This window comes from Camelus ferus, chromosome 12, assembly GCF_009834535.1.
Source record: "Camelus ferus isolate YT-003-E chromosome 12, BCGSAC_Cfer_1.0, whole genome shotgun sequence".
Classification (NCBI taxonomy): domain Eukaryota; kingdom Metazoa; phylum Chordata; class Mammalia; order Artiodactyla; family Camelidae; genus Camelus; species Camelus ferus.
The window spans coordinates 36,648,026-36,675,305 of record NC_045707.1 but is presented as its reverse complement, the minus strand read 5'-3'; the positions used below and the strand labels follow the sequence as shown (position 1 = coordinate 36,675,305).

The 27,280-nt window shown below is 38.5% G+C and overlaps 1 protein-coding gene across 1 annotated transcript; it reads left to right on the top strand.

The window, feature by feature from the left end:
- On the top strand, nt 1-26,655 carry PWP1 (PWP1 homolog, endonuclein). The gene is made up of 15 exons (XM_032493385.1): nt 1-210; nt 5,975-6,033; nt 6,170-6,354; nt 9,263-9,348; nt 9,449-9,545; nt 12,328-12,438; nt 13,437-13,567; nt 14,201-14,262; nt 20,009-20,105; nt 20,677-20,738; nt 21,968-22,079; nt 23,700-23,790; nt 23,877-23,998; nt 25,048-25,153; nt 25,985-26,655. The coding sequence occupies exons 1-15, from the start codon at nt 139-141 to the stop codon at nt 26,092-26,094; spliced, it is 1,503 nt and encodes a 500-aa protein (XP_032349276.1). The 5' UTR covers nt 1-138; the 3' UTR covers nt 26,095-26,655.
- The last annotated feature ends 625 nt before the right edge of the window (nt 26,656-27,280 follow it).

Below are 27,280 nucleotides of genomic sequence, written 5' to 3'. Positions count from 1 at the left end.
GGAACCAGTGTCTGCGCCTGCGCTGCGCCCAGGTGGCGGCTCAGAGCTCGTCAGCTAGTGTGTTGGCTGGAAGGCCGTTAGGGTTCCGGACCCGCTGGGGCCCAGTCTCTACCGTGAGGCGTCGGTGCGTCGGGGACCATGAACCGCAGCCGCCAGGTGACGTGCGTGGCCTGGGTCCGCTGCGGCGTGGCCAAAGAGACGCCAGACAAGGTGAGGCCTGGTCGCCCTGAGGTGAGGGGAGCGGCCTCTTCGCAGCACCCTGGGTCAGCCCCGCCTAGGGGACCTGGACCCAGGACGCGCGGCCCAGGCGCGGCTGCTAGGACTGACCCGGGTGAGGCCGGCTGTGGCCAGACTGTCGTGACTAGGGCTGCAGCTTCTGGGGTCTGGGACTCCTGGGCCTAGGAGCAGGGGCCGCGCCTCCTCATGGTCCCTTCCCTCAAGCGCAGCCCCACCCCCTCAAAATCGCTCACACGTGGATTTCACGGGCTGGAAGGTGGGGGTGCGGCTCGGAGTGGGAACTCCCCAAAAGTCGCCTTGACGTCCGCGCAGCTTCCCCCACACCCTAGTGTGTTTTCAGGCATAACGGGAAGAGGGAGCATGTATGTGAAACTCCACTTTCCACTCCTTCGCTCGGCGTGTAGAGGAATAAACTGGATGAAAGCTATGGTGTAGAAAAACTGGTGTGGAGACAATGTCGTGAGTCTGGGAGATACATTAGGAATTTCTCGCAGTGAACCAAGTGAGATGTGGATGTGGCAGTGGGGATGAGAGGTAAACGTGACAGTTATGAAGAGGAAACCTTAAAGACTGAGCCGGTAGCAGGGAAGATTACTTAAGATACTTAGTGCTTTCTGTGTTCCAGGCATTGTACAGGATCCTGGGATAGGCATAAACAAAACAAGAAAAGTCCCTGCTTTTATGGAGTTGACGTGTATATGTAATATTATGTCATTGGGAATTAATGCTATGAAAGAAGAAAGGGAGTGTTTCAGTGTTACTGGGCCAGTTCCACCAGACACAGACGGTTTTATTTACCAGTTTTCTCCAATGTTTGGTTCACAATAGGCATTCAGTGCGTATGTACAGAACAGGGACAGGAAATAATCTCATATTAAAAATTACTGAAGGAGGTAAGATTTGTTTAAAAAGGGACATCTCGCCTTTCAAATAGTTGAAGATGGTGATTTCTAAGCATGTTTATAGTTTGGAACCACCTGGGGAGCTTCAAAAAAATACCAATTCTGAAGTGATTTAATTGGTCTGGAGTATAGCCTGATTCCCCCATGTGATTCTAATGTGCAGACAAGTATGGGAACCATTGCTTTAGGAGTTTATAGGAAGAAGAGATTTAATTTATTCTACAAAGTCCCAGGAAGGAAAATTCAAACAAATAAGAGAAATTAGAAAAACAAGTCTCTTTTTATTAAACTAAGAACCTTTTAGGTTGGGTAGGTGTGGTTTTAATTTGGTATTTAAAATATATACGTTTCAAGTCTTGGTTCTATTTGTGGACAAATTTCCAAATTGCTCTGTGATATTTTTGTTACTCTGTGTTACAAAATGAGTTGCTACAACTGGAGATTGTGATGGTGGAGACCTATTGACACATGGGGAAAAACCATATGTGCAATTAAAAAAGGACTTTTAGTTTCTGGAGCTATAGAATGTCATCACTGTAGAGGATATCCATATTATCAGAAGCGTTTTAGTACAAACTGGGTGATTGATTGGCTCATCACCTATCATCAAGCATCCCTACCATGGGCGGAATGATAGAAGCTTAGTTTAGCAGTGATAGAGGTGTTTTAAAAGATACTGAAGCATTGATTAGGTAAGGAAGGCCAGTTTTGAAGTAAAGAGAATGACTTTAATTTTAAATCAGAATATCCAAGTGGAAAGTCTTATGGGTAGTTAGAAAAATGGAACTGGATTATATGTGGCTAGAGAAGAGAAAGTTTGGAGTGATCATTTCAGAGACAGTGGTTTTACTCTTGAGAATGAATGAGCTTTGTGGGGAAATGAGAGCATGATGAGTGAATACTTGGCAGTGATAGCAAGGAAAAGAGCAGGGGATGAAGGCAAGGGTGGTTTGTTAAGGAAAATCCACAGGGAAAACTGGGAGAAGCAGCCAAGGAGTCTGAGTAATTGGAAGAAAATAAGATGGGCTGTCATAGAAGCCAGTTTATACAAGTCTGTCTTTTTTGATAAAGACTGGAGAGAGGTAGACTGAACATGATTTTTGAACAGTTCTAGGTTAGAAGGGATCTTAATTATAAGGACCTGTGAAAACTCCATTTACATTAAATTTAGAGACCCTGGATTGATACTCGATTTTTTTTTTTTTTGGCCTGTTTTTTGTGTTGAGTTTTTTTAGGGGTGGTGGTGGGGAGAGGTAATTAGGTTTATTTATTTATTTTCTAATGGAGGTACTGGGGTTGAACCCAGGACCTCGTGCATGCTAAGCATGTGCTCTGCCACTGAGCTATACCCTCCCCCCTCGATTTCTTTTTAAATTGAAGTACAGTCAATTACAATGTGTCGATCTCTGGTGTACAGCACAATGTCCCAGTCATTCATATACATATGTATATTTGTTTTCATATTTTTTCATTAAAGGTTATTACAAGATACTGAACATAGTTCCCTGTGCTATACAGAAGAAACTTTTTTAAAATCTATTTTTATACATAATAGCTAATGTTTGTAAATCTCAAACTCCCAAATTTATCCTCTTCCACCCCCTTTCCCCAGTAACCATAAGACTTATTAAGTCTGCGATTCTGTTTCTGTTTTGTAGAGATGAGTTCCTAGTGTCCTTTTTTTTTTTTTTTTTTTTTTTTAAGATTCCACATATGAGTGTTAATGTATGGTATTTTTCTTTCTCTTTCTGGCTGACTTCGCTTAGAATGACATTCTATAGGTCCATCCACGTTGCTGCAAATGGCATTATTTTATTATCTTTATGGCCGAGTAGTACTCTATTGTGTAAATATACCACAACTTCTTTGTCCAGTCAGCTGTCATTGGACATTTAAGTTGTATCCGTGTCTTGGCTATTGTAAATAGTGCTGCTATGAACATTGGGGTGCATGTGTTTTTTTGAATTAAGGTTCCCTCTGGATATATGCCCAGGAGTGTGATTGCTGAATCATATGGTAGATTTACTTTTAGTTTTTTGAGGAATCTCCTTACTGTTTTCCATAATGGCTGCACCAAACTACTTTCCACTAGCAGTGTAGGAGGGTTCCCTTTTCTCCACACCCTCTCCAGCATTTATCATTCCTGGACTTTTGAGTGATGGCCATTCTGACTGGTGTGAAGTGATAACCTCATTGTAGTTTTGATTTGCATTTCTCTGATAATTAATGACATTGAGGTTTTTTTCATGTGCCTATTGGCCATTCATATGTTTTCATTGGAGAATTGCTTGTTTAGGTCCTCTGCCCATTTTTGGATTGGGTTGTTTTGCTGTATGAGCTGTTTATGTATTCTGGAAATTAAACCTTTAGGCTTTCAGCTTTTCACCATTGAGTATTATGCTGGCTGTAGGTTTGTCATAAATAGCTTTTACTATGTTGAGGTGTGTTCCCTCTATACCTACTTTGATAACAGTTTTTGTCATAAGTGAGTGTTGAATTTTATCAAATGCTTTTTCTGCATCTATTGAGATGATCATATGGTTTTTGTCCTTTCTTTTGTGGATGTAGTGTATCACATTGATTTATTTGCGTATGTTGGACTAGCCTTGTGTCCCTGGGATGATTCCAACTTGATCATCGTGTATGATCTATTTTATGTGTTGTAGGATTCTGTTTGCTGATATTTTCTTGAGGATATTTACATCTATGTTCATCAGTGATATTGGCCTGTAATTTTTTTTTTTTTTTTTTTTGGTAGTGTCTTTGTCTGGTTTTGGTATCAGGGTGATGGTGGCTTCATAGAATGAGTTTGGGAGTACTCCCTTCTTTTCAATCTTTTGGAAGAGTTTGATGAGGACTGGTGCAAGTTCTTTGTATGTTTGGTAGAATTCCCCAGTGCAGCCATCTAGCCCTGGACTTTTGTTTGTAGGGAAGTTTTTTTTATTGCTTATTCTGTTTCATTTCTGGTGATCAGTCTGTTCAGGTGGTCTTCTTTTTTTTTTTTTTTTTCTTGATTAAGTCTTAGTGAACTACATGTTTCCAGAAATTTGTCCATTTCTTCTAGATTGTCCAGTTTGTTCCCATGTATCTATACATAGTATTCTTTTATGATATTTTGTATTTCTGTGGTATTGGTTGTAGTTTGTCTGTTTTCTTTTCTTATTTTGTTTGTATTCTCTCTCTTTTCTTCTTGGTGAGCCTGGCCAAAGGTTTGTCAATTTTGTTTACCCTTTCAGAAAACCAGCTCTTGGTTTGATTGATTTTTTTTCTATTGTTTTTTTAATCTCTGTTTTATTTATTTCCTCCCTGATCTTTATTATTTCCCTCTTTCTGCTTACTTTTGGTTTTGTTTGCTCTTCTTTTTCTTATTTTAGGTGGTAGGTTAGGTTGTTTATTTGAGATTGTCTTCTTTTTTGAGGAAGGCCTGTATTGTTTCTTTGGACTGCTTTTGCTGCATCCCATAGGTTTTGTGTGGTTGTGTTTTCATTGTCATTTGTCTCAAAGTATTTTTAAATTTCTTCTTTGATTTCATCATTGCCCCCCCCCCCCCTTTTAAGTAGCATGTTGTTTAATCTCCATGATGTCGTTTTTCTCTCCTTTGTTTTTCTTTGGTTGACTTATACTTTCATGGCGTTATGGTCAGAAAAGATGCCTGAAATAACTTCTGTCCTCTTAAATTTGTTGAGGCTTCTTTTGTGCCTGAGTACACAATCTATCCTAGATAATGTTCCATGTGCACTTAAAAAAAGGATGTATATTCTATTTTTGGATGATGTAATGTCCTAAAAATATCAACTAAGTCCAACTGTTTTATTGTGTCATTTAGTTTCTTGTTGCCTTATTGATTTTCTGTCTGGAAGATCTATCCAGTCATGTAATTGTGGTGTTAAAAGTCTTCTACTATAATTGTGTTCCCATCAATTTCTCCCTTTATATCTGTTAGTATTTGCTTTATGTATTTAGGTACTCCTATATTGGGTGCATATATGTTAACAAGTGTAATATCCTCTTCTTGTGTTGCTCCTTTAATCATTATATAGTGTCCTTCTTTATCTTTCTTTCGCCAGCAGTGGTGCCTCTGATCTGTGAAGACAAAGGCTATAGCACCCCTCCCCCCTAGCATGCACCAGCAGTGTTGCTTTCTTTTTTCTTTTTTTTTTAAATAGGGCAGTCTGGCTGTTCTGTTCTGTATACACTCCCAGCCATGGTGCGCAACACACTCCAGTCCCCTGAGGTTGCCTCTGTGCAGTCGCCCCCATTCTTGGGCAGCCTGCTCCGGCTCACCCCTACTGGCTCGCCTCTAGGGCTGGGGATTGCAGGGACCCTTTGTTCCCATTTTACTTAATTCTGTCAGTCAAGGGCTGCTGTGCACAGATCTGAGCCTCAGAGGTTCCCCCTCTGTTCCTGCTGGCCTCTGTGTTGGAGAGAGGGGGAGTCCCAGTGTGAGAGCGCTATTCCTCCTTTGCTGCTCCCTCCCTGCAGGACAGGTCTTGCACTAATATTCTCCTCCTCATCCCCCTCCTCCCCCTCCACCCCTCCACCCCCTCTTCCATCTCCACCAGATTTGTGGCAAATTTTGTCTCTTGAAGAAGGTGATGTTCTGTCAGTTCAGCAGATGTTCTGAATGGGTGGGTCCGTGGATGTCTCTCTCGGTGTATTCATGGGAGAGGGTGAGCTAAGAGCGTCCTACTCCATCATCTTGGCTGCATCTCTCCTGATATTCGATTTTTAATGTCTCTTGAGTTATATTTTACATTAGTTTACAAACTTATTTTTAATTCAAAGACTTTTGATTTCCTAAAATATATCGTAATGAAATATTTGCTCTCTTCCAGGTAGAGCTTAGTAAAGAAGAAGTGAAACGTCTCATTGCCGAAGCAAAGGAAAAATTACAGTAAGTTACAGAATGTTGATGCCTGTAGTAAAGTCAGATGAAATGTAAATCTTAAATAATGATGACGGGATGGTCTTGTTGTTGAATGGTGCCTTTTGGGTGATGTCCTTTTACTTTTCTTTTTTCATTGGTGTAGAGAAGAAGGTGGTAGTGATGAAGAGGAGACAGGTGATCCTTCAGAGGATGGCATGCAGAGTGCCCGTACCCAGGCACGACCGAGGGAGCCCTTAGAGGATGGCGACCCAGAGGATGACAGGACCCTGGATGATGATGAGCTGGCCGAATACGACCTAGATAAATATGATGAGGAAGGTGACCCAGGTGAGAACTCACTCACTTCTACTAGTTTTTAGTCACAAATTCAGTGCGTCAGATCATGCTTCTAGTGTTCCAGAGCTTTACTCTGAGGCTTTGTTGTCCTTTATGTCAGATAATCTGGTTCAAGGCTTGGGCAGACAGCGTGCTTCCTAAACTGTTTCCTGAATTGAAAATCAATTCAACCCACTAATATAAAATCTCAAAAAAAAAAAAAATTAGTATTATATGCTTTGTTGCAAGTAGTGATTATGATAATCTGTAATTCATCTTTCTTTGTCTGCAATAATTAGAGAGGAGTTATTACCTCTATTTTACAGAAGAGAGAACAGGCTTACAAAGATGAAATACCTTTGCCAATGTCACACAGCTGGTGAATAATGGAGCTGAGGTTTTAATAGTCTCTGGCCTTCATGCTTTTTCACTGTACTTCATTAGATGCAGAGGATAGTTTTTTTCATTGGACTCTGGGTTGTGGGCCTCTGAACTTGTTACCATCCTGCTAGGACAGAGTACCATGGGAATACAGAGCAATAAGAGCTAAGCAGTCTACAGAAATGGCATTCAGAAACTGCTCCCTGACATTCTCCACACCCTGCAGAGTATTGGTCCTGTCTTTCTCATCTGGTGGAAATTCCCATTTGTTGCCTATCAGGTGTTATTAGTCCTGCCTCCTTAAATATCTTTAACCTTGGCTATCTTGATTATAATATGTCTTAGCGTTGGTCTATTCGAGCTCTTCCTGTTGGGGACCCTCTGTGCTTCCTGTACTTGGATATCTATTTCCTTCTTTTGGTTTGGGAACTTTTCAGTCATGATTTCTTCAGATACCTTTTCAATCCCCTTTTCTCTATCATCTCCTTATGGGACCCCTATTTTGCATAGGTTGGCACACTTTATATTATCCCATAGGTCCCTTATATTGCTTTCATTGGTTTTTACTTGCTTTTCTATCTACTGTTCTGATTGGATGACTTTTTTATGTGTCTTCTAAGGCACTTATTTATTCCTCTGCATTATCTTGTCTGCTTTCGACTGTCTTTAGCTCAGCTCCTATCTCAGCAATTGAGTTTTGTTTTTAATTGGCTCCTCTTTATAGTTTCAATTTCCTTTTTAAAGCATTCTCTGTCTCTATTCATAGTCTCTCTTATTTCTATCAGTGCTTTTATCACCCCCTTTTTGAAGCCATGATCTAGTAGACTGTTGAGATCTGTCTCATTGTTCGTTCTTTCAGGGGACTTCTCTTGTTCTTTTAATTGGGAGTGGTCCCTCTGCTTCATTTTACTTATATTTCTCTGGCTTCTAGGAGTATCAGTTATCTACTGTGGTCTTGAAGGGCTGTTTTATTTTTTATTTGTTTTTATTTAAAGTGGGAGCATTCCTATGTAGACTGTGTGCGTCTAATAGTTTTGTTGCGAGGGCTGTTCTTAGTATGGATGGTTGCCACCTCTTTCTTCTGTGAGTGTTGGCTGTTATCCCTTTGATTGGAGGTGTGGTTGGTGGTGTGATCAGAGCCTGCCCTGATTGTTGTTGTTGAGCTGGACCTCCTTTTTTGTTCTGTGGTTGTCACAGCCTTGACAGGGGCCGGGTCTGCTCCCCTGTTGCTGGAATAGAGGCTTCTAGACCCGTTTCTGAGCTGTGACGTGTGGTAAGCAGGGTTGGAGCGCTTCATCTGGAAAGAAGTATCGCTGAGTACCTCCGCAGGAGATGTCCCATTAGGAGGTGCTCTCCGTGGTGTTGTCTGTCACTTGTTACGTGGGCGGGCTTACAAAGTATTCTTTGTTGACGCTGCCTTTGTCCCCACCTTAGCTGCGGGAATGTTGGCCACCTGCTCTGATGTCCCCCAGGTTCTGGCCCCCAGGACCACCAGTGCAGATTCACCAATGTCAGGTGATAGGACCCAGCGTAGCAAGCATGTAGTCACACACCTGAATCCGTGGTGCGCCACAGGGTCAGTGCAGTCCCCAGCCCTGCCTTTGCATACCGTATGGTATGCCAGCCTGTTGTAAATACCCGTAGTCACCCCCGCCATGCACCAAAATTCCGCTCACTGCTTATTCGTCCCAGAGGGATGGGTCCATCAATGGTCCAGAGAGAGCAAATCCACCCTCTCTGCCTGGGGTTATAAACAAATCTTAGTCCCTCCTATGAAGTTGCAGGGCCACTAGGTATAGATTCAGCTTTCAGCCCCACCTCCGTGCAGCAGCCTTGTCTATGACAGAGCCCCACTCCTCTTCTCGCAAGAACACACCAACAATGGAGCCAGGCAGAGAAAGCAGCTGTGGTGCAACTGCGTTGTACCCCTCCCCTCCATGCACACCAGCAGTGGTGCTTTTTTAATGGGGTCCCAGGCTGTTCTATTCCACACACACCCCCAGTCAGAGCTCACACCAGCCTCCAGTCCACTGAGGCTGCCTCTGGGCAATAGGCCCCAGCCCTCTGCCCAGGCTCCTCACTGATCTCCAGCAGCCAGTCCCAGCTTGTCCCTGCTGGCTTGCATCTAGGGCTGGGGATCACAGGGACACTTCATGTCAGTTTCTATTAGTTCTGGCTACCAAGTAGCTGCCACTTTCTCCTCTGACCCTCAGAAGCTCCACTTCTGTCCCCACTGACCTGGCTGGAGATGGGGCATCCCAGTTTGAGGGTGACTTCCTTTGCTGCTCCCTCCCTACAGGACTGGTCCTGCACTGGTTTTTTTCTTTTTTCTTTTTTTCTGTTACTGAATTTTGTGAGAATCCTCCTGTATTTCGAAGCGAGAGACACTGCCAGAGTTCAGTAGGTGTTGTGTGCAATTCATTGGATTTGTAGATGTAATTCTTGGTTTACTTGTGGGAGAGAGCGAGTTGTGAGTCTGTACTCTGCCATTATAGCCTGTCTCTGTGTTTTATTCATTTCGATTTATAAATTCTTACAGATACTGAAACTCTTGGTGAATCTCTTTTGGGTCTTACAGTCTATGGGAGTAATGATCAAGATCCTTATGTTACTCTGAAAGATACGGTAAATATTCGCATGGCTTTTCTAATTCTGCTCCTTAAGTGTTTGAAAAACCTTATCAAATATCTGATTCTAGTCAATGACTTTTTCTCTGTCCACTTAGGAGCAATATGAACGGGAAGATTTCTTGATTAAGCCCAATGACAATCTCATAGTTTGTGGCAGAGCTGAACAGGACCAGTGCAATTTAGAGGTACATGGTAAGTGAAATACATCCCTTACTAAAAGGTTCTCTACTTTAGTGATATTAAAATAACTATAATAGTAACTATGATGAATTTCTAAACACCAGGTCCTGCTGTATCTCATTTAGTTGGGTTACCTGGTTAAATTCTACATGGTCTGCAGACTTCCTGGTTATTGTGCCTGGGTATGTGTAGTCTGATGTGTCATTTTAGTATCTGACTTTATTTATGGAAAATGATCCCCTGGAAAGTTCTAATAGGGGTTTTTTATCTTTTATTTAAACACTTTTGCTAATTTTTGTTTTTCTTTCTCCCTTCATTGGAGAAAATGGAGAAAACCTAGAGGTAAAACTATTTTTAAATGCAAGAAAAAACTATAATCTCTTTATCCCAAGGTAACTTGTTACCTTGGCTTTTTACTCCAGTTCACTTTCTGGCTCCTTTTTCTTTATATGGTGAAGGTTATATTCTATATAATTTATCTTGCTTTTTCACAAATTCATTTCAGATATTTCCCCTTCTGCAGAACATTTTATTTTCTTCATAAAAATTCAACTTAGAGGCCCACAGGTTCTCTTCAGGAACCAAAAGGTCATGGTCACTTTTCCCAGTTCAGGGAATGTTTGCATTAAAGCCAGAGGTGAATACAGTTAGTTGACCCTTGAACAACATAGGTTTGAACTGTGAGGATCCACTTATACGTGGATTCTTTTTCAGTAATAAACACTGTAGTGGAGAAACACTGTACCAGGGATATGGAGGGTGGTCTGTAAGTTATACACGGACTTTCCACTGCATGGAGGGTCAGTGCCCTTAACCCCCCACGTTGTTTAAGGATCAGCTAGTTGGAATCTGAAGCAGACAATGATTCACATTTTTCTTTTTATTGAATTTTTAAATCAAATATCTTAAAGTTGATATTTATTAATTCAACAAACATTAATTGAATGATTATTTTCTTAAAAACACCTTCAAGATGTCTGGAATATTCTGCCTCCACATTTTCCCTTTTGTTTTTCTTGCCCCTTTCCATGCACGCAGATCCTCAGACAGGTCTGTTTTTGCCCAGATACTCTCCTTCCCCAACAGTCTTCTATTCATTTGCCTTAAAATTTGGAAGCTTTAAAGAGATGATTAGGCTAATGCCTTTTATTATAGGAAATACAGTTGCATAGTGTGAAAATTAAAACCTTTAGATTTAATGTTTATTGGCATCTTTTAGGTTACTTTGTCACTTATTTCTTTTATTAACTTGGATTTCTGTAACTCTTCACAGTTGAGGGCTGCCTGCAGGAAGCCTAATAGGCCATCTTTATCCCATGGCCCGCTGAAAGGCTTTAAATAGCAAATACATGTGAAGCTATTCTCCTAATTATCTTTGAACTTTTTATGTATTTCAAATGAAAACTTTGTTCATGGAATTTTTAAAAGACCAATTCTAATTTCAGAAAAATTGAAACTGTTACAGTTTGTCATCATTGATTTTTATGCATTTTCGTGTGAGAATTTATTGTAGTCATTCCTTTGAATCTAGTGAGTATCAGAGTGGAGTTGAGAAGTTAAAGAAAAACAGTTGTCTTCCTATTTTGTTCTAAGTTAGGTTATTAATGATATATTTTATTTGGATTTGGTCTGAATCTCCAAGTTACCCAGTGTATCTCTGTTCAAGAATAATTTCAAAATTGCATTCTGAATTAGATCTGAATGTTGATCTGACGTGGTTAAAAGAAGATTAAAGCATCGTCATCAGGGGGAGGGTGTAGCTCAGGGGTACAGTGTGTACCTAGCATGCACTAGGTCCTAAGTTCAATCCCTGGTACCTCCACTGAAAATAAATGAATATACCTAATTACCCTCAAAATAAAATAAATTAAAAAAAATTAATTAAACTCAATTACAGCATCATCATCATTTTTATTTAAAATGTAAGCTGAGTACATTGACCATAGGTGAGGTTCTTGCAGGACCACTAACTAATCATTTTGAGCACGCATTTTAACCATGAAATGATGTGCTAGAACATTACAGAGAATCTGCTAATCCCAAGATCTATCACAGGTTTAGTGATCTGAGGAATTTTAAAAAATCATTTGCTTATCTTAACATTACTTCTTTCTAGTAAAAGACATATTTGAGGGAAATCTGTGATTTCTTGGGCTCTATTTTATCAATGTTTCACTGTATAATTTTTAAAGTTCTCCTTAGTTATTGATTTTAACAATATTTTTGTTCCTTAACATTGTAACTGTGAATGATAAAGAGCTAATTTTTTTTAGTTGCCATATTCCAGAAGAGTGTTCTCAAGATCATTATTTACTTTGCTGGTCTTCATAAACTTTTTTTTTAATTGAAGTAATTTTTGACGAGCATTTAGATTTCTAAATGAGTTATTTCTTTCCAGTGCTGATTCATTCTTGACTTATAGCCAGATAGACCTTTAAAAGATAAAATTATATTGAAGTACTTCTTATGGAGACATCATGAGCATTTGTTTTCTGTAATAAATGAACCAGAAAGTAGGACCATTGTAGCTGGGGAACATGCGGATCGAGTATTCAGGCAGATGTCAGTTCTCTTGTCAGTACTGCTGTTCCTCTTTGGAGCACACCAGACAATGGGAATATGTTAGACATGCAAAACTTCTGCCTAGTAGTAAATACTTTGGAATCTCTTTAGTGCCATCAAATATGTCTCGCTTTAAGCCTATGGCTCCCATAGGTTTAGGGAGAGTTTGTTCTTTTGAGCTGGATGTGATTTCTTATTCTGATATAATAAAGTCTCTTCCCAATCTTTTCAGTTTATAATCAAGAAGAAGATTCTTTTTATGTACACCATGATATCCTGTTGTCTGCATACCCTCTGAGTGTGGAATGGCTGAATTTTGATCCTAGCCCAGATGATTCGACTGGTAATTAGAAAACTTAAGATTACTCAATGCTCTTATTCCTGTGTTTTTCCTAGCCCACATAAGTTACCTATTTTGTATGAATGTTTTCAGAATTGTTGATATTTTATGAAGTTAATGTTCTTTTATGAAGTTATAGAGTTCTCAAAACATAATCACTTAATTGTTTGGGGCTGTATGTCTCCAGATTTCAGACAGGCTGAAGAGGTAACTTCTCCACTGTAGGCAGAAGGACAGGGCCTGAAAACCATTTTGGGCTGCACAACTGTGCAAAGATCCCATAAAAACCCAGTATAAAATGGCGTAATGCACCTGATGTTACCAGCTAGAGTGTAGTGCATGACCCTTTTCAGAACCCTCAAGTAAAACCAAAATGAAGAGAGAATTGGATATCAACTACTATATATAAAAATAGATTAAAAAACAGATTTTTTCTGTATAGCACAGGGAACTATATTCAATATCTTATAATAACCTTTAATGAAAATGAATATATGTATATATATATGTATGACTGGGATATTATGCTGTACACCAGAAATTGACACATTGTAACTGACTGTACTTCAAGTAAAAAAAAAAAAAAAAGAGGAGGAGAATTGGGCTTTCATGTTAGTCACTGTAGCTGTGCTGCACACTGCTAGTTGTCCCTGTCATACTAGGGCTAAAAACTCTTTAACACTCAGTCCCTCATCGCAGCCTGTGAAGGTGGAAGGGATTTTCTCATTACATGTGTGAGGACCTGGGGACCAGGGGCCTGAGTCTTTGTTACTCAAGTGTGGTCTGAGGGCCAGCAGCACAGCATAGCCATCACCCAGGAGCCAGCTAGAAATTCAAGGCTCAGGGTCCCAACCCAAGGCCTCTTGAAACAATCTGCATTTTAACAGCATTCAGGTGATGTACATGCATATGAAAGTTTGAGAGAAACTGCTTTAAGCCATTACTCAGTGTGTCATTAAAATTTATTTTTAAAATCATAAGTACATCATTTTCTCCTGTAGGAAATTATATTGCTGTGGGAAACATGACCCCCGTTATTGAAGTGTGGGACCTTGATATAGTGGACTCTTTAGAGCCAGTCTTCACACTTGGAAGTAAGCTATCAAAAAAGAAGAAAAAGAAAGGAAAGAAGGTAAGCAAGCTAATAGATATTTAAACTCCAATGACAAACAGAGAGGTTTGGTGGGAGAGGGGACAGGGGATAAGAACATACACTTTTTCAGTTAGATAGTTTTGGTGGAAGAGGACAGGTAGTTATGAAGTTATTGTAGTTTCTAGTTTCAAAATGCCCATCCAAGGAAAAACTGATTTCTGATTACATAAAGCCTCCATTGTTACATTATTCATCTTTACACAAAACAGATTACTCTCTGGTCATGATCCCGCTTTATAGATAGTAGCTATTCACACTAATAAGCTATTTTTGAACTTTTAAAATATTCATTTAGCCTTGAGTATGTTGAAATCTAAATATCCCTCTATTAATTCCTATAGCTTTTAGAACTGTTCAGTTTTGAAAGGGAGGGATTGATTTGTAGAATTATAGCACCCACATTAAGAACTACTATAGTTTTTTTCCCTGAAAAAGAATATCATGTATCTCTATAGTAACAGAGAGACAAGGTGTTTCCAGATCTTTGAGCATGTGCGCTCAAGATCAAAACATTAATCTTAAGGTTTAAAGAATCTTTCAAATTAGTGTTATCAGTTTTGTTTGGGGAGGTAATTTAATACCAAAAATAATTAAACTGAACAATCATTACAGAATTCCTCAGCAGATGGGCATACTGATGCTGTCCTTGACCTTTCTTGGAATAAATTGATCAGGTAAAAAGAAATACCATTTGAAGGATTGTTAAAGACTAACCGTTGTGGTTTTTCCTCATGCCTGCACTTGTCTCCCTACACTGTGTGTTTCGAGTCTTTGTGTCCATGTCTTATCTTTTCCTGCAGTATATACTGCTTGAAGGCAAGAGCTCTGCTGTCTGTCCTTGCATACCCCACATCACCTGCCAGCTTTTTGCTTAGTAGAGGCTCATTACATATTTGGGGACCAAGTGCACTCCTCTCCAGCACCACTGGGAAAAACAGGATGTACCGCAGTGCCAGTGGTGCAGTAGAATTATTTCTTCACGGAAGGCAGGCCTTTTTCTCACTTCATTTAGTTTTCTCAACATATCCACATGTTTTTGTTTTTGTTTTTTTTAAACTGTGGTGAAATATATATAACATAAAATTTACCATTTTAATCGTGTTTAAGTATACAGTTCACTGGACACTGTTATACATTGTTGTGCACCACCATTCAACTCCAGAACTTTTTCATCTTCCAAAACTATAACCACATACCCATTAAACAATAACTCTGCATTTCCTGCTCCCCCCAGGCCCTAGTAACCTTTGTCTCTATGAATCATTCTACTTTGTCTCTATGAATCTACTCCAGATACCTCATACGTAGAATCATACAGTATTTCTCCTTTTGTGACTGGCTTATTTCACTTAGCTTAAGGTTCATCCATGTTACAGCATGTGGCAGGATTTCCTTGCCTTTTAAGGCTGAATGATACTCCACTGTACATGTATACCGTATTTTGTTTATTCATCTGTTGGTGGGCACTTGGGTTGCTTTCACCTCTTGACTCAGTGAATAATGCTTCTGTTATTTACATAGATATAAATAATGTGGACTTACATGTACGTTAGAGTCCCTGCTTTCAGTTCTTTTGAATATATATCCAAAAGTGGAATTGCTGGACCATATGTTAATTCTGTTTTTACCTTTTTGAGGAACAGCCATACTGTTTTTTATAGCAGTTGCACCGTTTACATTCCCATCAGCAGAGCACAAGGGTTCCAGTTTCTCCACATCCTCTTCAACACTTGGTACTTTCTGGTTTTGTTATTGTTGTTTTTATAATTGCCATCCTAACTGGTGTGATGTGGTATCTCATTGTAGTTTTGACTTGAAATTTCCTAATGATTATTGATGAGCATCCTTTCAAGTACTTATTGGCCATTTGTACATCTTCTTTGGAGAAATGTCTATTCAGGTCCTTTTGGCCATTTTTTAATTGGGTTAGGATTTTGTTGTTGTTGAGTTGTGGAAGTTTTTTTATATATTCTGAGTTTTGATCCCTTATGAGAGTTATCATTTGCAAATATTTTCCCCCATTTGATGGATGGGTTGCCTTCAACTCTCTCATTAGTGTCCTCTGATGCACAAGTTTTTCATTCCGATGTAGTCTAATTCATTTTTACTTTTTGTTGCCTGTGCTTTTAGTGGTATATCCAAGAAATCATTGCCAGATTCACTGTCATGAAGATTTTCTTCTAAAAGTCTTACAGTTTTAACTCTTAAGTCTTTGATCTATTTTGAGTTAATTTTTGTATACTCTGTAAGGTAAGGGCGCAACTTAATTCTTTTGCATGTCATCCACATATTTTTTATATTTATTTACCCTTAAACAACAGTTACCCCAGAAGGCCATTTTCCAAATAGTGTAGTTGGTTTGAGGGACTACTGTGGCAAGAAGGTAAGCACTAGGTTGAGTACAACTTATCTGGAGGGGTGAGAACAAGCTGGATTACCCAGTGCACTTTTTTTTTTCCAAAGCATTTCTGTCACACTGGACACTTCGTAATTATGAGCATTCTAAGGAAAATCCCATAGTGCTGGCTTGCCAAAGAATATGTTTGTGTTCGGACCTCTCCAGAGTTACGACCATTTGGGGAAATGCACCTGAGAAGGTTGTTTAGGTAGTATTTCCCAAACTTAGCTGCAAACCAGAAACTTCTGGATAACCTTTTAAAGTACAAGTTCCTGGAAAAAAAAAAAATGAAATTTTGCCATTTACAACAACATGGATGGAAGTGGAAGTTTTTATGTTTAGTGAAATAAGTCAGATAGAGAATAACAAATACTGTATGTTATCACTTATATGTGGAACCTAAAAAATGAAATAAGCAAATGAATATAACAAAATAAAAACAGACTCTCAGATACAGAGAACAAACTAGTGGTTATCAGTGGGGAGAGGGAGGAGAGGAGGGGCAAGATAGAGGTAAAGGTTTTTAAGATACAAACTATGTATAAAATAAATAAGCTACAGGTATATTGTACAGCACAGGAAATGTAACCAATACTTTATAATAACTTTAAATGGAGTATAACCTATAAAAATAGTGAATCACTATGTTGTACACCTGAAACTAAAATAAACTATAAATCAACTATACATCAATTAAAAACAAATAAAATGCATCCTAAAAAAATAAATTAAAAATTAAAAAGTCAGAAAGAAAAAACTACAGATTCCTTGGTTCTAATACCCCAAGATTGAGTCAGTAGTTCTGAAGCAGGGGCCCAAGAATCTGTTGGTGTTTTGGTTTTGATTTTGTTTTTAAAGCTTCCCCCAGATGAATCTAATGCTGCCAGGCTATAGGTAATTGGGTTTTGTTTGAATTGGGCCTGATCCTGACTAATGGGCATATAAATAAGAGATCTAATAATGAGTGCCCTGTGCTTTAGAAACCCACTCATATTTACAAATCTAAACTGTCACAATGATTACATATATTAAGTTCTCATCGTATAGCAACTGTTACTTTGATTAACTGAAAGGTCAGTCTAATGCAACAACCTCTCATCAGCATTCCAACTGATTCATCATTCCCTTTCCCCAGCCACAGTTCCCTAGTTCCATTTAGCTTCTTATTGGCACCTGTTCTCCCATCCTTCCGCATCTGCACTCACATCTGTTTGACTCCAGTGGCACACGTTTCTTTGCTCCTTAACTCTTATGTCTCCATCTTATTTTAGATCTTGGTTCTCCTTTCCCCTTTCTTTACTGAAAAGGTGCAGTATGTCTTGAAATATGTCCCATACGCTGGGTGCATAGAGTTTGGGACTGTGGTGAAGAATAACATGTTGGCCTTGTTACTGGTGGGACCTTGGTTTCTAGTAAAATGCTCCCAGTTAAAAAAAAAAAAAATGTCCTCTGCTGATTCATTCTCTTGTTGGAGTGCTCTTCTTGCAGGTGTAGTGTTCAGAAGTTTTGTTTTTTGTTTTTGATCTTACACAGTAAGAAATTGAATGTGGAAATAATTTCAGATATTTTTGGAATGATTAAAATGAAAATGTACTATGAAATTTTAATTTTTTGCTTTTGGGAGCCATTGTTTATTAATAAACTGATTATTGGGAATTTAAGTTAAATTTAATGTATAAAATGCCAGGGGCTTAAAACATGACCTGTATGCAGGACTTAATGGTAGAAAAAGCTAGCATGACCCAAATATACATGATCTTCTTAAGAGACATTGCATATATCAGTAAATATATAGTGACTTATAAAATGACTTATAGAACTGAAAGTACTTTGAAGTAACTTCTTGAGGAAATAATACCTAAAAATGGACCCATCAACATCTTATTTTAACAGTATGTTGATTTTCTGAACAAAAAGATTACTGTCACTAATGATGTAATTTTGTGTTGAGCCATTTTAAAGCTAGATGTTGAAGAATGAGCTTTCAATTTTAGGAGTGTCTGTATTTTTTAGACAGCATCTAACATTTATCAAGGGCTCACTACGTTCCAGTCACTCAGCCAGGTACTTGGCATAGCAGCCCTTTGAGGTTGGTTGTTTCATTCTCATTGGCAGGCAAGGAAATGTAACTTAAGTCTTAGAGCTGGTAAGAGGCAGCACTCAGGAATCCATTTTAGGTTTTCTGGGCTCTAAAGCCTGTGTTCTGTTGTGGAACTACATTATTAGCTCTTGATCCCTGACAGGTAGACATCCTGGGTTTTTTCTATTAAAAATATTTAATGCTCTTTTTTTAAGGGAAAAAAAAAAGTTGAGATGTATTTCATACTATATGACCTAGCAAATACACGTATCAAAAAATTCACTTTAAAAGTGTTTCAGTGATTTTTAGTATATTCACAGAGTTACGCAACCATCATCACTAATTCCATAATATTTTCATCAATCCAAAAAGCATGCTATGCCCATTAGCAGTCACTCTTTATTCTCCTATCCCTCCAGCCCCTGGCAGCCACTAATCTACTTTCTTGTCTCTGGATTTGCCTGTTCTGGATATTTCCTAGAAATGGAATCATAATAAATGGCCTTCTGGGTTTAGCTTCTGTTCCTTAGCATAATGTCTTTGAGGTCCTTCCATGTTGTAGCATGTATCAGTACATCATTCTTTATTGCCAAATAATATTCCCTTGTATGGACGTACCACATTTTGTGTATTCACTCACTGGATAATGGACATTTCCTTTGTTTTTGCTTTTTGCATATTATGAATAATGCTGCTAAGAACACTTGTGAACAGATTTTTGCAGGGACATATGTTTTCATTTTCTTGGGTATACACCTAAGAATATAATTGCTAGTCATATGATAGTGTCTTTGCCATTTACATTCCCACCAGCAGTGTAGGACAGAGGGTTCCAATTCTCTACATCTTGTTAGCACTTGTCTTTTTCATTATAGCTGTTCTGTGTATGAAGTGGTATCCCATTTTTTTTTAATTTCCCTAATAACTAATGGTTTGAGCATGTGAAAACATGCTCATTGGCCATTTGTCTATTCAGATCCTTTGCCCATCATTTAATTGGATTGTTTTATTATTTAGCTGAGAGTTCTTTATATATTCTAGATGCAAGCCCTTTATCACATACAATTTACAAATATTTTCTGTTCTGTGGGTTGTTTTTTCACTGTCTTGATAGTGTAATTGCAACACAAGTTTTTCATGTTGATGATACCCAATTTATTTTGTTTTATGTTTTTGTCATATGTAAAAAACCACTGCCTAACCCAAGGTCATGAAGATTTATACCTATTTTCTCCTGAGAGTTTTATAGTTTTAGCTCTCACATTTAGTAGCCCTGTGATCTATTTTGAATGATTTTTTGTATAGTGAGGAAGGGGTCTAAACGTCATTCTTTTGCTGGAGAATATCCAGTTGTCCCTGAACCATTCGTTGAAAACACTGTTCTTTTCCCCACTGAACAGTGGATAATCTTGGCACCCTTGTCAAAAACCAATGACTATAAATTTGAGGGTTTATTTCTGGACTTTTCTATTCCTAAAGTCTGTACTTACTGCCAGTACCATTGTTTTGATTACTGTAGCTTTTCAATCAATTTTGAAATCAGGAACTGTGAACTTTCTAACTTTGCTCTCCTTTTTCAAGATTATTTTGGCTATTCTGGGTCCCTTGCAGTTCCATGTCAATTTTAAAACCAGCTTTCAGTTTTTTTGCCAGAGCCATCTGGCATTTTGAAAGGGGTTGGTTGAATCTATAGATTAACCTGTAGATGGCAGTATTTCTGTCTTAACATTAAGTCTTCCAGTTTGAACATGAGCTATCTTCCTATTCATTTAGATACTCTTCAGTTTCTTTCAACAATCTTTTATAAGTTTTCAATGTCTTGCATTTCTTTCATTAAGTCTATTCCTAAGTATTTTATTTGTTTGAATGCTATTATAAATGGAATCTTTATATGTAATGCTTTTTATTTTTAAAAGATAACCTGATTTGTTTCCTTTCTCAGAAACGTACTGGCAAGTGCATCAGCTGATAACACTGTAATTCTGTGGGACATGTCCTTGGGGAAACCAGCAGCTAGTCTTGCCGTACACACAGACAAGGTATGGTGATTTAGTGGGTAAAGGGGATTCTAAAAAAATCTGGGAAGCATATTGGCTACAAATAATCCGAATATTTATATATGGCTTTTTGTGAATTACAAAGTGCTTTGACTTGGTATCTCACTGGATTGTCATAGAACCTTGTGCTTTACAACATGTTTACATAGGCTCCTAAAAAGGGCTGAGGGTGTGTCAGTCACCAAATGGGGTTAAAGAATTTAACAGATGTTACTACAGAACTCAGGGATCTAATGTGCTGATGCACCTTGTGAAAATTCCAGTGTTTGGAGTTGCCCAGTAAGTTTGATCCCCCCCCCCCCTTTTTCCTTCTGATTATACTTTAACATTTTAGGGACATACATATTCTCCAAGCACAATTTGGGGAATACTGCATTGTGTCTTTCAGGTGTCAGCCTTTACTGGGAAGCATGTTTTGCCCTTTTGATTATGCAGTACATTTATGTTTCTTTAAATAGTAGAAACAGTGCCAAATTGATTCTCACCAAGTATTAGGCAGTTTTACCAAAACCAAACAAACATTGACCTGTTCATTTATGTTTCCTCCTTTTAGGTACAGACTCTTCAATTTCATCCATTTGAAGCACAGACTCTAATTTCTGGATCATATGATAAGTAAGAAAATATCTCAGGAGTTATTGCTGTTTTTATCCTCTTGAACTAATTCAGAAAGTATCACTTGATACTCAGGTAGAATTTATTACTGAGGCTTCTGGGTGTTTAAGTTTTTAGTAGTACTTTTTCCCTTTCAACTTGATCCTTTCAGCCTGCAAAGGAATATCGTTCTATCATAATAACATAGTTCCTAACTAGCAACTGCTGTGATTTTTAGAGGATGTATGAGTTAGCCACTGCTGTGAAACAAACCATTGCAAAATTCAGTGACTTAAAGCCATGAACACTTATTGCCTGTCCTCTGCAAGGTTGAGCTGACTACTCTGGATTCAGCTGGCAGCTCTGCCAATCTTGGCTTGTTTCAGCTGGGCCCGGAGACCTGGCTCTCCTCGTGTTTCACATCTCCTGGGACCAGCAGGCTAGCCCAGGTTTGTTGTCACAGCAAGGTCAGAATTAGAAGCAGAGATACCAATGCCTCCTAAGACCTGGGCTCGGAACCAGTACGGTGTCTTCCTCTCTTGGCCAAAAGAGGTATCACATGGAGTTGGAAATGGACTATGCCTTTATGGGAGGAACTTCCAAATCACTGACAGGGGCACGTATATATAGGGAGAGGGGAAGAATCGGGACCACTGCAGCCCCCCACAGAGGGGTTTCCAGCCACATGTATGGGTTTTTTTTTGGTTTTTTGGGGTTTTTTTTTGTTTTTTAACAGATTCAGTCTGAAGGTGGGAGAGGTAGCTAGCAGAAACAGAAACCAACTTGCAGTCTTTATTTTGATTCCTTATCCTTTTGAAAAGTACTATGTTTATGTTTTTCAGTTGGGATTCATTCAGAATTAGAGAAGTATATCCATCAGTTCCCCAAACACAGTAACCTGCTTACAGAGAGTAAGCATGGGTGGCTGAGACATGAATTATCAGTCTCAGCACTGCTGGGGAAGCAGAAATTAGAAATTGGCCTGTTCTTTTGGAAATAGAAAGGATTCATCTTGGAAGTAGAGGATTCATTCTGGAGGTCAAGGCCAGAGCCACCAGTGTCTTTAGGTGACAAGACCCGAGTCTACCAATTATAAAAATCAACTTGTCGTCTCTACTTTTAGAACCTTAAAACAGGCTTTAAATAATTGGCTCTTGATTTCACAGTCTTATTACCATGTCATTTTAAATAAACTGAAAATACAGGAGAATTGAAGTCTTAAAACCCTGACTGTGCCCATATCTGTCCAGGTCAGTAGCTCTGTATGACTGCCGGAGTCCAGATGAAAGCCATCGAATGTGGCGATTCAGTGGGCAGATTGAAAGAGTGACTTGGAATCACTTTTCACCTTGTCATTTTTTGGTAAGTATGCATATTATTTGCTTACCCAGGTTGCTAATGACTTAGACTCTTACACTGCATTGTAGAGAGGATCTCTGAAAAGCTTTTTCTACGTTAACAACGTGAAGTATTTGGATTGGAGTCTTTCTGAAAAGGATTTTTAACAGAACAATGGATCCACCACAAAAAATAGTAAATATGTAAACACTTTTATTAACTTCCAACCATCCCAAAGTGTGCCACATTTTTTTAGTTGTAATAATTAGGTGATAATTGTAAAAATTATTTTGAAATAGAAAGCATGGCTAATATTGTTTTTATGCTTTTTTTAATGGTTAAATCAGTCCAAGAAAATAACCCTTTTTGTTTAAATATTAGTACTTAACTTGAGCTGCAGTGATGCAAAGCCTATTTAACAAATATAGCAGGAAAAAAGTGTATGATCTCTTAATCCCCTTAATATCTGTAAGATAACAGTTTTCTATGTAGCATCCAAAGATGCCACTGATATTTCAATCCATGTAGAAGTAAAAGCCCAGCTTTTATCCAGAGGGGAAGGTTAATTAAGGAAATTGTTATACATCCATATACTTCCTAATTTTCCTAAAGTATGTACGGAGTGTTTTGTAAAATGAGGGAAAGAATCCTTAAAAGAAAAAAAAAACTCTCTTAAATATGGATAATTTTATTAAGTTTCTTGCCATTTTGATTTTGAGAACATTTAATCTCAACTCTGCACAGAAGTGCATGCAGCTCCCCGCTGAGCTGTGTGAAGCCAGATTCCATTTTATAGTTATCAGGAGTGAGGTGCCAGTTGTATTTGAATGTGGTATTGTACTTTGGCTCTCAACAGGCAAGCACACATTTCCTGAGGTTATTAATAGATGGTCATCAGCACTAAAATCACAAATATTTAGGAAAATGGAAAGTAATCAAAATAAAATGGTTTACCTCGTTCCCCCCAATCTCAAAGGATGAGACCTCCCTCTTCAGTTTCTGTCCCCATCCGCAGCCTGGCTTCAAGACCACAACATGTGTCCTCCCCGTCCTGGCTGTTCCCTTGGCTGTCTATAGGCTCAGGTCTCTCTCCCCTCTTTGACTAGGTCTCTCTCTTAATTCCTTCTGTTTCCTCTCCCTTTCTTCAGTGTTACTGTAATCTGCCTTTCAGTTTTTATCTGATTAAATCTCTGCCAAAATATCGATAGCATTGGCACTCCTTTCTTCAGAACCCCTAGGCTTCCCTGATATTCTTTGTAATTCCCTCCTCCCTCTTTGGTTCTTACTTCTTCCTCAGCCTGTACCTTAAGTGGCTGTGCTCTCCAGGCCTTTGTCCCCAACACACTGCACTTTAATTCTGTGCACCTGGGATGTGTCCTCTCTGTTCTCATGGATGTAACTTCCACCCCTGTGCTTTCATCTCTCTAACCCTGGCCCATACCATGGCCACAGCTTCATATTCATCCTCACGTTCAGCTGCCTAATAGACGTATCAGCTGAACTAGAACTTGTCCATGTTAATTTTGTAATGAGCTCCTCAGGTAAGTCAGGTACATGGCTGACTTTCACTATGATTTATACTACTTACCAGTTGCTAAATTTTATTGTCATGTAGCGTCATGTCCATCTTTTTACTCTTTCCAGGCCAGTACAGATGACGGCTTTGTATATAATTTGGATGCACGTTCAGATAAGCCAATTTTTACACTTAATGCACACAATGATGAAATCTCTGGTGAGCAAGAATAGTGTTTCATTTCTATTATGATGAAGTAAATCTATTTCAGAGTGAGTCTTTGAGCTAATCTTACCTTCCTTTAGGTCTTGATCTAAGCAGTCAAATCAAGGGCTGTCTTGTGACTGCATCAGCAGATAAGTATGTGAAGATCTGGGACATATTAGGAGACAGGCCAAGTCTAGTTCACTCAAGGGACATGAAAATGGTAAGAATATCCTTGAGCATCTTGGTTTTTTCTGTTTCTGACTTATGTGTTTGTCTTACTCTAGGAATCACTGCATTAAAGAATATGTATTTGTTGGGAAGTTAATTTTGGGCTTAGTCAAATTGTGGGAGTTTTACAACTCAGGACAGTTTTGGGAGAAATCAAAGACTGGTTCCTTTTCCAACTCCGTAACAGTTGCCTTGTAAAAACAAGGATGATAAGGACATGGTTTCTAGGACACAACTGGAATAGCCTTTTTTTTTTTAAACTCAGGGCCATCCCAGGAAACCCTTGAACCTTTAGGGCACCGTATCTGTTGAGGTCAGTTTTTCACCTGCCTCTTTTTATAACTAGTTCTTATCACACTGAAATTGATCACTACATAGTAGCAAAAGTTTTAAAAATGACTGGAATTCATTCATCAAATATTTATTGAGCACATACTGCAGTCAGGCACTGAACTCTAAAACTGCAGATATATTTGTGTGTATGTATGTATATATACATAAATTTGTGGAAAGGCAGCTTACAGAACAATTTTTATATTTAAATACTTAATTACTTGGATGCTTATATTTAAATCTAGAAAACCCTGTCCCAAAACATGAACAGCTGATTATCTTACTGATTTTATTACATTTCCTTATTTATTACTAGATAACATATGCATCATAGAAAATATAAAGGGGAAGAATTAAAAGTTTAAAAAAATGATTTAATAGTGATCTGTGGTATCAGCATAATTACGTAAAAAGAATTAAAGTTTCTGGGACTATTGAGCAGGTTAGACTTAATAGGAAATCTCTATTAGAGGGACCTGAGGGTCCTACCTGTCCTCACAGAATGTCCATCGTGTTGAACTTGGCCAGCTTTGTATTGTAATGATAACCCTTCCAACTTGACTGAACTTTGCAGGAGGCCTGAAAGAGATACTGGTGAGTTAGTTTTAAGTAACCATTCAAATCATAGGTTCTTGTAGACAGGACTAAGGATCAAGGTTGGGGCTCTCTGGAAAGACTGGAATCACTGACTTTGTATTCTCTTCTCAGGGAGTTCTCTTCTGTTCTTCCTGTTGTCCTGATTTGCCATTTATTTATGCTTTTGGAGGTCAGAAAGAAGGGCTTCGGGTCTGGGACATAAGTACAGTCTCTTCAGGTAAGACTTAATTTCCTGCTTTCTCTGGATGAGTTCTGTAAGAGCTAACGTAGAAAGTGTGACTTGAATACATTAGAGAGTGAGCAAAGGTAGATCCAGTGTTCATCCCCTTAGTACAGCCTGCTTAGGAAAAAAGATCAAATGTAATTTGGAAATGTTCAGGTTCACAAATAAGTTTGTCTTCACGCTTTTAAATGTAGGTCATTTAAAAAATATCTTTATGGTAAAATTTGAATTTTAAAATTAAAAGATCTGAAGAGCAGCCCTCCTTTCCCAACAATGACCCGTCCCAGTGTAAATATATGTGCTTCCCACTCCCCCAACTATTTCCTATAAAATCCAGCTTTCCTGAAGGGGCTACTCTGCTGGGCTGTTTATTATTTTTGATGTAATCTGGAACAATAAAGCCCCCCTATCTGATTGATGAGAAAAGGTCCTAAATCCAAAAAGGCTCTATTCTGCTCATGATGCAGAGAAAGATGAAAGTAGGAAACAATTCTACTCCTGCATAATAAGGGAGGGACAGAGTCACTGTTATCATAGATTGGACATCTGTTAATCAAGGTGAAGTGGATAAATCCAGGACAAGGCAAAGAAAGTTTTTTTTTTTTTTTTTAAGGGGACCAGCTTAAAACAGTTAATGTTCTGATTGAGGTTAACTTTATTTTGAGTTGGTTACTTCCCATTTATAAAGTGCTAAATATATTTTCAAAACAAAATTTCCACCTCAAGGTAGAGAACCTCATTGCTCATTTCTACATTTTAGTCTCTTTATATTTTTATAAGCTAATTTTTTGATCTGGTAGTTTAACTATTTATTTATGTTTTTAGTAAATGAAGCATTTGGAAGACGAGAGAGGCTTGTTCTCGGCAATACAAGAAATTCATCTATTAGTGGCCCCTTTGGGAGCAGAAGCTCAGAAACACCAATGGAATCTTAAAAAGCTGGCCTAAAAATGTTCCCTGTGTAGCTGCAACCATGCACACAACAAACAGAACTGCCAGACATTCCTCTCTGCAACTGCGGGGGCAGCAGACAGGGCTGGTCGTTGTGCGTACCTTTCAAGCTTGTGATATGTATGCTCCACCTGCATTTCTTGAAAGGGATAATAAAAGTTTTTTTTTTTTTTTAAGTAATTCCTTAAACATACCATCTATCATAGGTCATCGAGGTTTGTAAAATAGTTACTACTTGATTGATAGAATTTTAAAAGAGGAAAATTCTCTAATCTTAAAAGATGGTGAACCCAGGCCTGGAAACTGGGTGATTAAGCCAAGACTGCACTTTCCTGAATGACTGTTCTCCAATTAATGTTCATGATTTAGAAGTGTTCTAAAAGTGGCATGCCTTTTTTTGTCCCTATCATGGTATCGTGTTATCAAACGAAACAGGCATTACATAATGATAAAAGGGGTCAGTCCAACAAGAGGACATAACATTTGTAAATAAGTATTTTAGGTGCCCCTATATTGGGTGCATAAATAAAGCAAATGGTAAAAGAGCTAAAGGGAGAAATAACAGTACAATAATACAACCCTACTTTCACCAATGGGTAGATCGTTCAGACAGAAACTGTATTATAAAGCTATAGTAATCAAAACAGAGTAGAGAGCCCAGAAATAAACCCATACATATGGTCTGTTTATGACAGCCAAGAACATACAGTGGGAAAAGAGCAGTCTCTTCAGTAAATGGTGCTGGGAAACTGGACCACTGTCTTACACCATACAGAAAAATTAACTCAGAATAGATTAAAGATTTGACCAGTAAACCTGAGACCATAAAAAACTTAGCAGACAAAGGAATTACCGCCTATAACATTGGGTATGACACCAAAGGGAACAAAAGTAAAAATACGTAGGACTACATCAAATTAAAAAGCATCTACACAGCAAAGGAAGCCATCAAAAAAGAAAAGGCAACCTATAGAATGGAAGTATTTACAAATCATACCTGATAAAAGGTTAAAAATCCAAAATACATAAAGTCGTAGGACTCAATAGCAAAAAAAGCCAAACACCAATTTAAAAATGGACAGAGGATCTGAATAGACATTTTTCCAAAGAAGACATACACATAGCCACAGGTACATGAAAAGGTACTCGGCATCATTAATAATCAGGTAA

What these genes read in the sequence shown, in the direction of transcription:
- PWP1 (XM_032493385.1), top strand. Translation starts at nt 139, where the DNA reads ATGAACCGCAGCCGCCAGGTGACGTGCGTGGCCTGGGTCCGCTGCGGC. An exon ending in TCTTGGAATAAATTGATCAG is followed by an intron (nt 14,263 to 20,008) that starts GTAAAAAGAAAT and finishes TTCCTTTCTCAG; the next exon opens with AAACGTACTGGCAAGTGCAT. An exon ending in CATAAGTACAGTCTCTTCAG is followed by an intron (nt 25,154 to 25,984) that starts GTAAGACTTAAT and finishes TTATGTTTTTAG; the next exon opens with TAAATGAAGCATTTGGAAGA.